Here is a 13,489-nt window from a genome sequence, read left to right as displayed (position 1 = left end):
ATTATAATCATAGACTGTATGCTATAATGCACATTATGTTGGCTGTACACTGTGTACACAGAGGTCAGATGTGTGTACATGCGACGGATCTTCACGAAACACGTTTCTCACAGGGAAACGACTGAATGAGCCAATCAGAGACCTCGTTTCATCGCAGGTACCCGGATGTACCCGTGGGGCAATTAGCTACGTCATTGTTCACCGCCGGACACCCGCTGGAAATTAGGAATGGATTTACAACCGCTATTAACGCATTCATAACAGATTCCAGGTGAGATTGCTGTTTCTTTTACGATCGAGTGGCACTTTATCTGCATGACCCTAGTATTTTGGTGGGCCTGGGCCGCTGAGATTTGATATAGTAGCCTTACACCGGTTCTCTGTCATGTCGGAGGGAACAGCGCAGTGAGCACACATCCACCGGTGTCGAGCCCCTCCTTTCTAAGATGAATAAAACGTGCCTTTGCTAGGGCTCTCGCATTGGAAATTGAGTTCATTTCGAAGTGGAGACAGAAAGCGTCTCTTTGACATTCATAGTGAATGGTTATGTTGCTCTCCGCCATGTCAGTCACCTTCCACCGTTCCGTGCTAGCTAGCAGCGTTAGCATCAATATTGCCGCACGAGCGCCGCCTCACGTAACGCTAGCTCCGCTCTGTAGCTCTGTTACGTTCGCCGTTTCCATGGTGTCGGTGGCTTCGCGGGTCGCTCGCTCGCCCGGGGTCAGTCGTTCTGTTTCAGTCTTTGACATGAAGGTGAGTTTTTAATCGGTTCTGCGTCCACTACATTGACCAACAAAGCTTTTAATGTGTGCTTTAGTAGTGGTTTAGAGCGCTGCGTGTTACGGGCCTAGCAGCCGTCTGCTAGCCAATGTGAGCCAGTCTGCCAGAGCAGGTGGGAGGGAACAGCTGCTGTTGTAAACCATAGATAGTTGTAAACGTGCTTCCAGGAAATGTATCATGTCGGGTTTATTCGGTTTATTCAACTAACCACAATCACCGTCCTGGATGCTTCAGCACGGCTAAATCGTTAGGTCTCAGAAGTGTTTCGATTTAAACATATCCGCAACAGAAGTTTATACATTGGCTCTATTTTCTGGCGTTTGAAAGTGAAAGGAAATTCTGCAAGCTGCCCAGAAATGGCTATCTTCAAGAGCTAAGTTATGCTAGTTTTTAGGGACAAGTGGAGGCTAAGTGACAAATGTGATACTTTGAACTGTTAAATTGCCTGCGATTATTCTGTTGATCGCGTTTGTTTACTCATACGATACGTGTGATCAGTAAACTTGGTATGCTTAGTAATACGAAGCAACTATGATTTACTGCTGAGAGATTAAGCTGTTTCACAGTGCTCCCACTAAGTTTGTTTACTGTTTATATATGTAATCTGTAATGAACTACTGGCCACCCTGCATGTTTCTGTGCTCTGGTAGTATAAGATCTCTAAAGGATCTAAAACGGAGAAAAAACTCTGGATACTTGGAGAACATTTTTTTTTTTTTTTAATCAAATCTAATGTATTCATGGCTGTTCACTTAGGGTAATAAATAAGTGTGCTGGATCAAATTGTAAAATGTATTTGACTTATACATGTAGCGCTTGTAATCTAAATGTACTGTAATGTTCCAATTTATAATACCTTATGTGGGAACAAAAAGATATACAACTGTGTGTGCACTTATCTTAAGCAGTCGAAGAAGTTTAGGAAAGATTGACCAATTTGAATACAGCTTCTCAAGAACAACTTGAACAAGACATTTAGGTTTGCCACGCACACACAGATGTGTCTTAATATACAACAGAAATGAAAATCAAAAAAACTTTGGACATATCTGTTTTGTTTTTTTTACGTTCTCAAGGTTGCATACTTTGTGTCTTTCTGCCCTTTACACAGCAATGAACAATGACCATAGTTGACAGGTCTTCGGAGAAGTCTGACCACGAGTCAGTCGGGTGTAAGCGCTCTCCCTTCACCACTGGAGACGTGGGGATGGACGGCAGCTGTTCAAGCAGCTGGGCGGTGGGCGCCTCCATGCCCAGTGACTCCCCGCGGCTGAAGGCTCAAGGAGGCTGCCTGGGCCCCACGCCGGGAGCTGCAGCCTACAACAGCACATCCTCCTCTGTGGACCGGCCCAAGGAGCAAGGTATGATGTGATTTAATGATATGTTCTGCATAAAGCTGTGAAAACTGTTTAGGATGTTGGCTTGTTACGCATATTCTGATACCTGGCTTGCGTGCAGACCAAGATATCAGGAAACCTTGGACAAATCTGTACCATATGTTCTCAAACTTGTCAGGCCCATACAAGAGTTTCCTAACCTACAGTGCTGCTTGAAACTTTGTGAACCCCTTGAGCCTTTTGGAATTGTATTTATTTTAACCATTATTAATACATTTTTATCAATACAATTTTTTTTTTTGATTAAATAACAGATTAAAAATGTTTCTTTTCCAGAAATCAATTATTAAAACAGATAAAACAAATTATTTGACAACTGTTGTATGTGCAAAAGTTTGTGAACCCTGAGCTGCATTGCTTAAATCGAGCAGGTAAACACAATCAGATGCAACAAATTGAGTGATTAAATGGACCAATGTTATGAGAGATCTTTAGGGAAGAAATTGGGCGGCACTAGATAAAACAGAGATCAAACCAGGTCAGTTTAGGCTCACCAAAGTGAACCCATACAGGTCAGACATGCTAAAAGGGAAAAAAATCTCAGTGGATCTCAGGAATAAAGTTGTGATGCTGCACATTTGTCAGGGGACAGCTATAAATTAATTTAAAAAAAGTTTGAGCTCCATCTGTCCACCGTGAGGCAAATCATCTACAAAAGGAGAGCTTTAAGAGTGACTGAACATCTGCCTAGAAGTGGACTTCCTTCAAAAATATCCACAAGCGCCACAGGAAAAGTAATTTTTCAGTTAAAAACCAACCCAAAGATTACATCTAGTGATTTGCAGACCTCTCTTGCAGCATCTGGGACAGATGTGCCTGGTTCCACAATACGAAGAAAACTCAGTCAACATGGCTTTCATGGGAAGGTTGCTGAAGAAGCCTCTGCTCTCAAAAAAGAACAAACCTGCTTGTCACAACTTTGCCAGAGAGCACCTGGAGATACCTGAAGTCTTATTCTGTGGACAGATTAGTCCAAAATTTAACTGTTTGGTCATAACCAAAACCGCCATGTTTGGGCAAAAACGCAACTCTGCCTACCACCAAGAGAACCTTCTCCCAAGTGAAGAATGGTGGTGGCAAATGGTCTGCAAATCTCCAGATGTAATGTTTGGGTTGACTTTTACCTGAAAAATCCCTTTTCTTGTGGCGCTTGAGGATATGTTTGAAGGAAGTCCACTTCTAGGCAGATTTTAAGTCATTCTTAAAGCTCTCCATTTGTAGATGATTTGCCTCACGGTGGACCGATGGAGCTCAAACTTTTTTTATATGAATTTATAGCTGTCCCCAGACAAATGTGCAACATCAAAACTCTATTCCTGAGATCCTCTGAGATCTTTTCCCCTTTGAGCATGTCTGACCTGTATGGGTTCAGTTTAGTGGGCCTAAACTGACCTGGTTTTATCTTTGTTTTATCTAGTGCTGCCCAATTTCTTCCCTAAAGACCTCTCATTACATTGGTCTATTTCATCAATCAATTGGCCCACCTGATTGTGTTTACCTTGCTCGATTTAAGCAATGCAGCTCAGGGTTCACAAACTTTTGCGCATACAACAGTTGTCGAATAATTTGTTTTATCTGTTTTAACAATTGATTTCTGGAAAAAGAAAAATGTTGAATTGATAAACAAACATCTGTTATTTCATATAAAAATACTGGTATTGATAAAAATTAATTAATAATGGTTAAAATAAATACAATTCCAAAAGGCTCAAGGGGTTCACAAATTTTTAAGCAGCACTGTATGTGTTGTCAAGCAATGCAATTAGGAATGTATTTGAGGCTGATACCAATATAGTCGGTATTTTATCACCCACATTTGAAATGCTGATACACATTTTATTAGGTCTCATAACAAATGCTGGTTTGAAAAAAATTACATGTCATCTGAGATAAAGATGTATTTTTTTAGAGAGGAAAAAATGCCCTTGTTGCTAATTTCCATATTATTTCGCTGAATTGGCTCTATTTGATTTAAGTGACATACTCTTTCAAGCCAACGGCACGGAAATTATACTCATATAACACAAATCGGCACTAATAAATCTGCTGTGTCTGTAAGAGAGTGTGACACAACAGGTTGTGTGGGTGTTGTGATGCTTCTTCCACTTTCATTCATCCAGTTACATAACAGAGTCAGTTTTGAAGTGGAGCATGATCAATCACTTTAGCTTGTGACGTAATATTTTTTTTACACAAAGAGCAGCAGCCTGACTTCAGCAGTCACAAAAGAGAAAGCACATTCTTTGTTGTATTTTCCCTTTCTGCTTGTAGTCAGTAGTCATACTCGCGTAAACATACACTGTTTAGTCTGTTTAAGGAACCTGCTGAAGTTAACTGTCTGGCAGTAACTACTTATTTAGGCAATGTAGCATGTACCTGTTAATGTCCTTGACCTGGCAAATGTTTGCTCCGTTTACAGTGATAAGCAGTGACGACGGCATTGACTTGCCCCAGAAGGTCCTCTTCCCTCCAGAGCGGCTCAACTTAAAATGGACCCAGGTTCAACGCATTGGTGCAGGCCTCCAGAACATGGGGAACACCTGCTTCCTCAACTCAGCCCTACAGTGTCTCACCTACACCCCTCCGTTTGCCAACTTCATGCTGACACGAGAGCACTCCAAAACATGTAAGATGGTGATTCATGGTTCCCTTTGCATCAATTAAGTCCTTGTGTAATGGTATGGTACAGTCATGTAATCAATCTTGGCAGTGTTATCGAGTTGCTTTCTTGTCTGATTCATTTGCATCTTACTCATCAATGTCTTGTCCATCTGTTCCTGTTACAGGTCACGAGCCGGGCTTCTGTATGATGTGCACCATGCAAAACCACATCATTCAGGTGTTTGCCAACTCTGGGAATGTCATTAAGCCCATTGGTGTACTCAATGAGCTCAAAAGTAAGTGGTTGCCTGAAAGGCTTAAGCATTGAAGTTGTACCCTTTTACAGAATGATTACCTCAAATGGATGACAGGAGGCGCTGTGTGGCTGTTTACCTTTTTCATTTTGGAGGGAAATTTTGCGGTTGCTCTTAAGTCTGCTGTTAAAATACTTTCTAACTTTACATTTTATTGTTACTGTGAAAACCATGATCAACTGTTTATATTTATTTCTGTTGTGTGGTTTTCCTTAGGGATTGCAAAGCACTTCCGCTATGGAAGCCAGGAGGATGCCCATGAGTTCCTGCGGTACACAGTGGATGCTATGCAAAAGTCCTGCTTACCTGGAGCCAAGTAAGTCTATTTCCAGAAGCATTCACAGCTAGAACTGTTGACCATATGTTTTGCGTTATTGGATAATTAGCTGACATTTTTCCTCTATACCGATATATGCATTTTGTATTGTTTTGTTTGTTGCATTAACCCATTGATGACTATGGCGATCTAGGATGCATGTCCTTAATGCCTGAGGGTTTTCTGAAAAAATTGTACGAATTGTCAAGTCTACCAAAACCTTAATATCTAAGCCTATGTAGCACATAGAAACATGAAATAAAATACATTTAAAAGTTAAGGTTCACAGGTTTTATTTAAACATGCTCCCTTAGCGCTTACAAACCAACAAATATTTCTAAAAATCGTCAAAATTAGATGAATTAGAAAATTATTAAATATTGTTAATAAATAGATGCAATGTGTTGTGTGATTTTCGTCAGTAGTCTATAGTAGACCTTGATTCTGCGCACCAAACGCCACTAACTGTTCTGTCGCTGACATAGCCGGCGTATTTTTTTTATTATTTTGTTTAATTTTTAAATTTTAAATTTTTTTGATTTTCGGCAAACCACACAACTTTTGGGTGGTCACGTGGTCTTAAAAAAATCAACAAAACCCACCTCATGTGTAATTGAACCAATGACAGTGCATTCTATGCTGGGAATGCCATGAAAATTAGATAAAGTAATAATGCTGCGCGACGCAGCATCAGGCAGGAGAGCCAATGTGGCATCGCGCAGCAGCCGTCATCAATGGGTTAATAAAGCAACCATTCAATTAAGTTATACCCTTTTTGTCTGTTTTTCATCTTCATATATTTGTCTTTTTGCTACAGATTGGACAGGCATACGCAGGCAACCACTTTCATCCATCAAGTATTTGGCGGATACCTACGGTCCAGAGGTAGGTTACAATTGTTGATTTGTTTCTTCTATGTGATGTCATGTTATTGTTTGTTTTACAACTTTGCTAGACTAATACCGGTAAATAAACTCCTATTTATTTTTATTTTTCAGTAAAATGTTTAAACTGCAAAGCAGTCTCTGATACATTTGACCCTTTTCTGGATATTACTCTGGAAATTAAGGTAATTAGACTAAATTGATTGTAATTTTGAGGTCTGGTGTGTCTGTTTTGCAGAAAATGTGTAAGTCTTAAGTAACACAAATTTTCTCTCCATGCAGAATGCTCCCAGTGTCTCTAAGGCTCTGGAGCAGTTTGTCAAGCCAGAACAGCTGGATGGAGAAAACGCCTACAAATGCACCAAGTAAGTTCTTAAGTAAGAATTTTATCAGAGACCACAAGAAAGACTCAAGTGCCAATGTATTATTTGTATGTTTATGTGCCTGTTTGCCTGCCATAGGTGCAAAAAAATGGTTACGGCCTCAAAGAGATTTACCATCCACCGCAGCTCCAATGTGCTCACCCTCTCACTCAAACGCTTTGCAAACTTCAGTGGAGGCAAAATTACAAAGGTACCATGACACATGTGGACTCTAATATCTTAAACATTATAAATCTTAAGCACAGTGCAGCAAGTAAATGCTTTTATAAAGTGAATATTCCTTTGCATTTTGATATTGATTAGCTGTTCTTTTTTGTCATCAGGACGTGAAGTATCCAGAGTGCCTGGACCTGCAGCCCTTCATGTCTCAGTCCCATGGGGAGCCCCAGCTCTACGGGCTGTTTGCTGTGCTCGTCCACTCTGGATTCAGCTGTCATGCTGGACACTACTTCTGCTATATTAAGGTACTGGCACCGCTACAAACCACTGTTCTAATCTATCAGGACACTGCCAAGTACTCATGCACTTACACTAGATCAACAAGTCACTATAACAGTTCATTATTACTTGTCCTACAACACTTAACAGACTGAGCTCTTAACAAAAAAATAGCAATAAAAAAGAGCAAAATGCTAGTTAAAGTGCATACAAGTTTACTAACTCAAAAACATAAATATGTATCTCAAATGTATATAGGATGATATTTGTATTTGCTCTTAAAATGTCTCTGTATTATTTGCCACTTCAAAGAAATGAAAGTGAGGAAAGTTCCATCTAAAATGTAAGATGTGTAAAAGTGATGATTCTGTTCAGCCAGTATGTTAATGCCGGCATATTACTCTGTTGTGTCTCCCAGGCAAGCAATGGCCAGTGGTATCAGATGAATGACTCTTCTGTGTCTGTCAGTGACATCCGATCTGTTCTCAACCAGCAGGCCTATGTCCTTTTCTACATCAAGTGAGTCAACCATAATTCTTTTTTTCATTTGTAGGGAGTTTGTGTATTCATAGGGGAGCTTGAATTCAGAATAACTGTATAGAACAGAATGAAATGATGGAGAAAGTGTTTTTAATGTCTTAAGAAACACAAAAAATCATTATCATAATCTTTAATATGACCCCCCCCCCCACACTCAATTAACAATTGTCATTTAAAGTTGGAGTCAGCGATTCTAATTCAAAACATTTTTTGTCAAAATTAGTGAATATCTACTCACCGTCCGCTACCTGTCCGCAATGTGTGTGCGCTGAAAAAAGTCAGGTGTTTATACACAGCCCAGGCCAGGCCCAGGCTCCGTAAATGGCTATGAAAATAAAGGGAGTTGGACCGAGACCTTCAACACTTCCCCAACCAATCAGCTAGAGGCAGCGTTCGTGTCGTTAGTAACAACAATCCTATTGGACAGGTCGTTAGTGACGACTGCTGTTGACAAGGCAAGGCAAGGCAAGTCTGGGGGCGGAGCCACTGAAGTAGCAGGAAGAGAAGGGTGTATTTGTTTTGGTGGTCAGTTCATTTATCAACAAGCTTTCTCTGGAATGGTTTATTCCACCTTTTTAAAATGTCTCATATTGCTAATGTCCCTTTCTTTTGTGTCGCTAGGTCAAGTGATATAAAGAAAACGGGGGAGTACAGCCACGGCATCCCTGGTCAGTCGTCTCCACGCCCAGTGGTGATACCACGCATTAATAACACTGTCCGCCACAACAACATGGGATTCATAGGACCCCAGCTGCCACCACACATGACCAAGGTACTGTAGCTCTGCTTATCTATTTTAAAAAACATGTTTAAAGTAACTATGGGAAACTTTCAGTTTTTGTAGATTCTTGCGGCACCTTTGGACAAAAGATTTACTACATATTTTTGCTAGCACGTGCCGGTGGCTTGTACAGTAAACAATTAAACGTTTTGTATAAGTTCCCATTAGATCAGACACTTGTGAAGGCATAAATATATACTTTTTTTATTTTATTTTCACTGATGGTCTCATTTGCTGTTACAGGTCATTTATGATCATCAGAGGAAACATTATACTGTTTCATAAACATTTAAAAGTTCCTTGTAGGAAGTTTAAATGTTATCAATTTAGAATGTAAAGCCAATTTTTTTACCTACACCCTCAACACATGTTCTTGTATTTCTTTCCTCCTTAGAGCACTCTTCATGTCAATGGGAATGGATCTCTGAGGGATTATTCGACCAACTCCAAGCCCAGCACCAGCAGCAGTGTTATGGGGAAAGCTAACCACCATGGCCTGGCCTCTTCCTCTTCCTCCATCTCCCACTCAATCAGCCGGCCCACAATGATCCCAGAGCAGCGCCAGAAGCTTTCATTCTTCATTGGACAAGGCAAACAGAACCGCCCATCTTCCTCTCACAGCCAGCCGTCCTTTGCCAGCAGCAGCTCCTCCTCCAGCTCTTCATCCTCCTCACAGTCTACCTCAGACGTCCGCTCAGACATTCGCTTTGTCCCACGTCAGCTTAACCACGTTAACGGCTCCTCTAGCAGTAACGGGGAGCGCCACACCGGAGGGAATGGAGCCTCATTCTTGGTGCCATACAGCCAAGAGTCTTCAGAGGAATCTGACCAGGAGAACGGTGGGGCTCTGGACCATAATGGAAACAAACGAACCTCCCAGGTCTTTGATCATTCTCCCCAAGCCACCAACGGCGGGTCGGAAGTGCACCACAACGGCAACGGACATAATGGATCAACCAACGGTGTCTCTAAATCCAGTCAAAATGGCCACCATAATGGGCACTACAAAGTGAATGGAAACAACACTCCCGATAAAGTAAATGATTATTTTTTGTGTTTTTTGCTGTCTCTTCATAATATATTAATTACTTAACTTATTACCAACACAGTACTTGTGTATCAAGAAGAATAATCATGCCTTGTGTTTGCTCCTCAGATCTCTGGCAGTAATCATTGCGGTTCATCTTCTTTGACTACTGTTGCTTCTAATGGACTGGACAGCCACCATAGTCAAACAAGGTAAGACTGAACTGTAAAAAAGTTAGTACACTGTCAACCACAGTTGAACAATTCTACAAGTATTTTTGCACTGTAAACTAACTTTGCTCCCCAAAAGTGTGCTATAAAGCAATATCTATATGCTTTGTTTTTGTAGCAGAACGGCACATCATTCTGCCTTATCCCAGGCCAGTTCTTCTCAGAGCATCCAGCCTGCTGCCAGTGAAAGCCAGCAGCTCTCCACTCCTGACCCAAGGGCTAAAACTGTCTGTGAACCCCTGCCTCAGCATTCAGCATCCTCCGCTGCTAGCTCACCACCTTCAGCTACCGCTACAAAGACCCTTTCTGTCTCATCTAGAGAGTCGGCTTCTTCTTCCGCTCATCATGGCGACATCAGCACGGCCTTATCCACCCCGTCAGACTGCTCCCATAGTACCACCGGGGCCTCAGCAGCTCCACACAAAGTGAGCCAAACAACGCTTCCATCGCAGACCAGTGGTCCCTCAGCAGGCACTGAAGGAAGTGCACAGGCTAAGGAGCAACCTCAGTTCAAGCCCACGTCTAGAAGCAATGAAAGACAATACTCCAGAGACAGGGATAGAGACAGGCCGTACTACAGCAGAGAGCGAGAGAGACACTACAGGGATAGGAGCCAGGGGCGAGAACGTGACCACCATCGGTACAGACCCTACCACCGAGACCATCATCATCATCGCTCCAACAGGGACCGCTTACCTTCTCACCATCGCTACCACAAAGACTGGGAGTCTGGACGTCCCTACGGGCGCACTCCCCACCAGCCCAGGGAGCGCGATAGTGACAGGGGCTCTCAAAGCCGCCATTACCCTCACAAACAGCGCTACAGAGACGACTATGACAGTGAAAGGAGGGGTGGAAAGGTCCGCGAGGAGTCCAATAGTCGCTGGAAGGAGCAGAGTCGAGAATCCTGGGCCACCAAGGATTGGAGCAACGGCAGGGAGAGGGAGACCTCCTCGCCCTCCGCAGCACCAAAAACCTCAACACAGTCTAAGGGTTCGCCCCCTCTGCCTCCTGTCTCCACGCTGGAACCTGCTTCAAACGGAGAGGAACGTCACAGGAGGAATGCTGATGGTGTGAGCAAGGAGAGGGATGACAGCTCCGAGGCCCATCGCTCCAAAAAACACAAAAAGAGCAAGAAAAAGAAGAAGTCCAAGGATAAAGACAGACACCGTCAGAGCGGGTGAATAACGTTTAATATATACACACACACACACACACACACACACACACACACACACACACACACACACACACTTATAAAAACAAATAGGTAATCAGCCAATCGCATGGCAGAAAATCAATGCATTTAGGCATGTAGACGTGGTCACTCTCACTCACACATATACTGTATATATATATATAACTGTAAACTGAATATTTTGAGGCTTGGACTTTCACCTGAGAAAACAAGACATTTATTTTTTCAAAGATATCCCTTGGCATTCTTTCATGCTTTATTGATGGGGCAGAGAGGGGAGTGACATGCAGAGAACGACCGCGGGCAGGAACCGAACCCGGGTCCGCTGCTGGGCCCGGCCCGGGGGGGGACGCCATACCAACTGAGCTAAGGGCGCCCCCTAATCTTTTGCTAATTTTAAGACTTTGCGATAATACAAAAAAAAAAAACGTGGGAGTTGTAGCCCTTTTATGATGTTACTTTAATCTGATCAAGAAGACTGACTGGTATCAGGCTTCATAGATTGAAAATAATCCTGATTTCTGTCTTTACCCCAGAAGCTCCGATGTGGATTCAGACAGAGCTACTGAAACAAAGAAGAAGAAGAAGAAGAAGAGGCAGCGGGACAGTGATGCTGAGCAGCACAGCCACAAGAGCAGGAGCAGTGAGGAGAGGGAGAGCCGCAAGAGACGTCACTCGGACACCAGGGACGCTAAACAACACAGCAGTTATTCCCCAGAGAAACGCCGGCGCAAAGACTACGCCGATGGCAGCGGGGACCATCGACTGCCCTCTCCCACAAACGCTTCATCACATCACCATTTCAACGGTCACACAGGTATTCCAGGTGCTTCACATTCAAAGCCAGTCCTCAGAAATGCAGTATATTTTGCTGTGAAACTTGACACTCTTAACGTGTTGATCCTGTTTTGTAGGAAATGGTTACAGCCAAACCAACGGCGACTCCCACGGATTCTCCAGTGGCTTGAAACACTGACTCAGTGAGTGAGAGCTCTTTTCTAATTCTAATCACAGTATGCTCTTGTACAGTCATTAAACAGTAGGAACTTTTATTTTAGCCTCACAGCTCTGTAAAAGGTTAAATGGAGGCCTGTTCTTTCTCTTTTCAGACACACCAACACCATTTTAACAACAGCAGAGGAATGACATCGACACCTTCTTTTGGTGGTGCTTCTTCAATGGGAGTATATTGTATTTTTACCACAACTGAAGTGTTTTAAATGTTCAGAAATCTTTTTTTTTTATGGCATTGACTACGGTTTAAAGAAAGACAAAAAAAAAATGTCACCTGTTGAACACTTATGATGAGAAATATTAATATATATATATACTTGTACGGACACAAACAAAAGCCTGGAGCTTTAACATCTCACCTGCTGCTCAGTGGAACTCAGGACTTGAAAAACATCCATCACGGATATCCACCTGCTTCAAAAACCGGAATGAAACAAAAAGGGAAAAACTTGTTGCCTAAAGAGAAGAACTGTACGGCATCACAACGGCTGCAAGGTTAAAGATGTCACCATATCTTCAGAGCCGCAATGTTTTTGAGATTTTTTTCCCCCCCACAAACTAGTGGAGGGACATATTCTTGAAGAGTGCAGTGATGGGAACAAGGCTTCGCTAACTGATACCTCCATGTTAACCCTGGACAGACTTGAGGACATTTCCTGTCTTTTTTTGTTGTTGTTGCTCTGAAGCCTAAGATTCACTCTCTGTAATTTTTAAACTTTTTCACGGATGCTGAGGTTATTCTCTAAAAATCATGCTTTGCCCTCCTACTCTTTACATTCTTGTTTTCTTTCTTTTTAAACGTTTAAAAAAAAAAAAGCATCAAAAATCTGTTATCATGGCTGTGGACCATTTTGTGTTTGCTTTTAAAAGAAAAATTCATTTTGTGTCTTCTAGCGTCATAAGAAATACTGTGAATTTCATTTTGAACTGTACTATCAGTTATTTTTATACGTAAAAATCCTGTATCAGGGTTACCAGTAGATGGTTTTTGTTGTTTTGTTTTAAAAAAAAAAAAACTCATGTTCATTTTCTCCATATTCTCTAGACAATGTCCGTAATGAGTGTTTTTTTTTTTTCTTCATTTTTTTGTCAGTTGAAAAACTGCTGTTTATATCTTTCGTTTAGCATGTCAGAATTTATACATTGTATAAGGTTAAAGCCTTGAAATACATTTGTTAATGTCAGAAATTGTAATTTGTTCTTGGTCTTTGACTTTGTTTACAAGCTGCATTGAATCGAATGAAAAATGCTGATTGAGACAACTCACAAGTTGCCAGGGTTTTTTGAAAAGCACCTGTCTGCCTTTGTATTATAGCCTAGGAACAATTTGATTGTATCTGAGCCTTTTTGTTAAAAAAAACTTTTCACTACAATTCAAATCTAATGTAGATGCATTTGGCGAGGATGGAAACCGAAAGCACTGATACATTGAATCCACACACTATTCTAGCTTTACAGGGTCAGTAAGATGGCTCGGCTGACTCTGTAACACTGTTTCCAAGTTTAACCAAAGACCTGGTAAGTTTAGTGAGTCCATTTCTTCTTGCTTAATTCACGTGCATAGTGCATACACACTCCCACACACA

The 13,489-nt window shown here is 41.8% G+C and overlaps 1 protein-coding gene across 5 annotated transcripts; it reads left to right on the top strand.

Moving 5' to 3' along the window:
- The first annotated feature begins 207 nt into the window (after positions 1–207).
- Positions 208–13,235, top strand: usp42 (ubiquitin specific peptidase 42). Of its 5 annotated transcripts, none has more exons than XM_080049600.1 (18): positions 208–271; positions 1,892–2,141; positions 4,597–4,803; positions 4,964–5,074; positions 5,309–5,408; positions 6,226–6,293; positions 6,407–6,477; positions 6,575–6,657; positions 6,754–6,865; positions 6,999–7,139; positions 7,532–7,632; positions 8,275–8,425; positions 8,829–9,470; positions 9,591–9,673; positions 9,810–10,871; positions 11,426–11,715; positions 11,804–11,869; positions 11,999–13,233. In XM_080049600.1, exons 2-17 carry the CDS (start codon positions 1,901–1,903, stop codon positions 11,863–11,865), a joined length of 3,525 nt encoding a protein of 1,174 aa, XP_079905726.1. In that variant the 5' UTR covers positions 208–271; positions 1,892–1,900; the 3' UTR covers positions 11,866–11,869; positions 11,999–13,233. The 5 variants fall into 5 exon arrangements, with proteins under 5 accessions (XP_079905726.1, XP_079905728.1, XP_079905727.1 ...); XM_080049602.1 differs by lacking the exon at positions 208–271 and adding an exon at positions 662–753; XM_080049601.1 differs by lacking the exon at positions 208–271 and adding an exon at positions 979–1,759.
- The last annotated feature ends 254 nt before the right edge of the window (positions 13,236–13,489 follow it).

This window comes from Ammodytes marinus (assembly GCF_949987685.1).
Source record: "Ammodytes marinus genome assembly, chromosome: 20".
NCBI lineage: Eukaryota > Metazoa > Chordata > Actinopteri > Uranoscopiformes > Ammodytidae > Ammodytes > Ammodytes marinus.
This window is presented reverse-complemented; position numbering and strand designations above follow the sequence as displayed.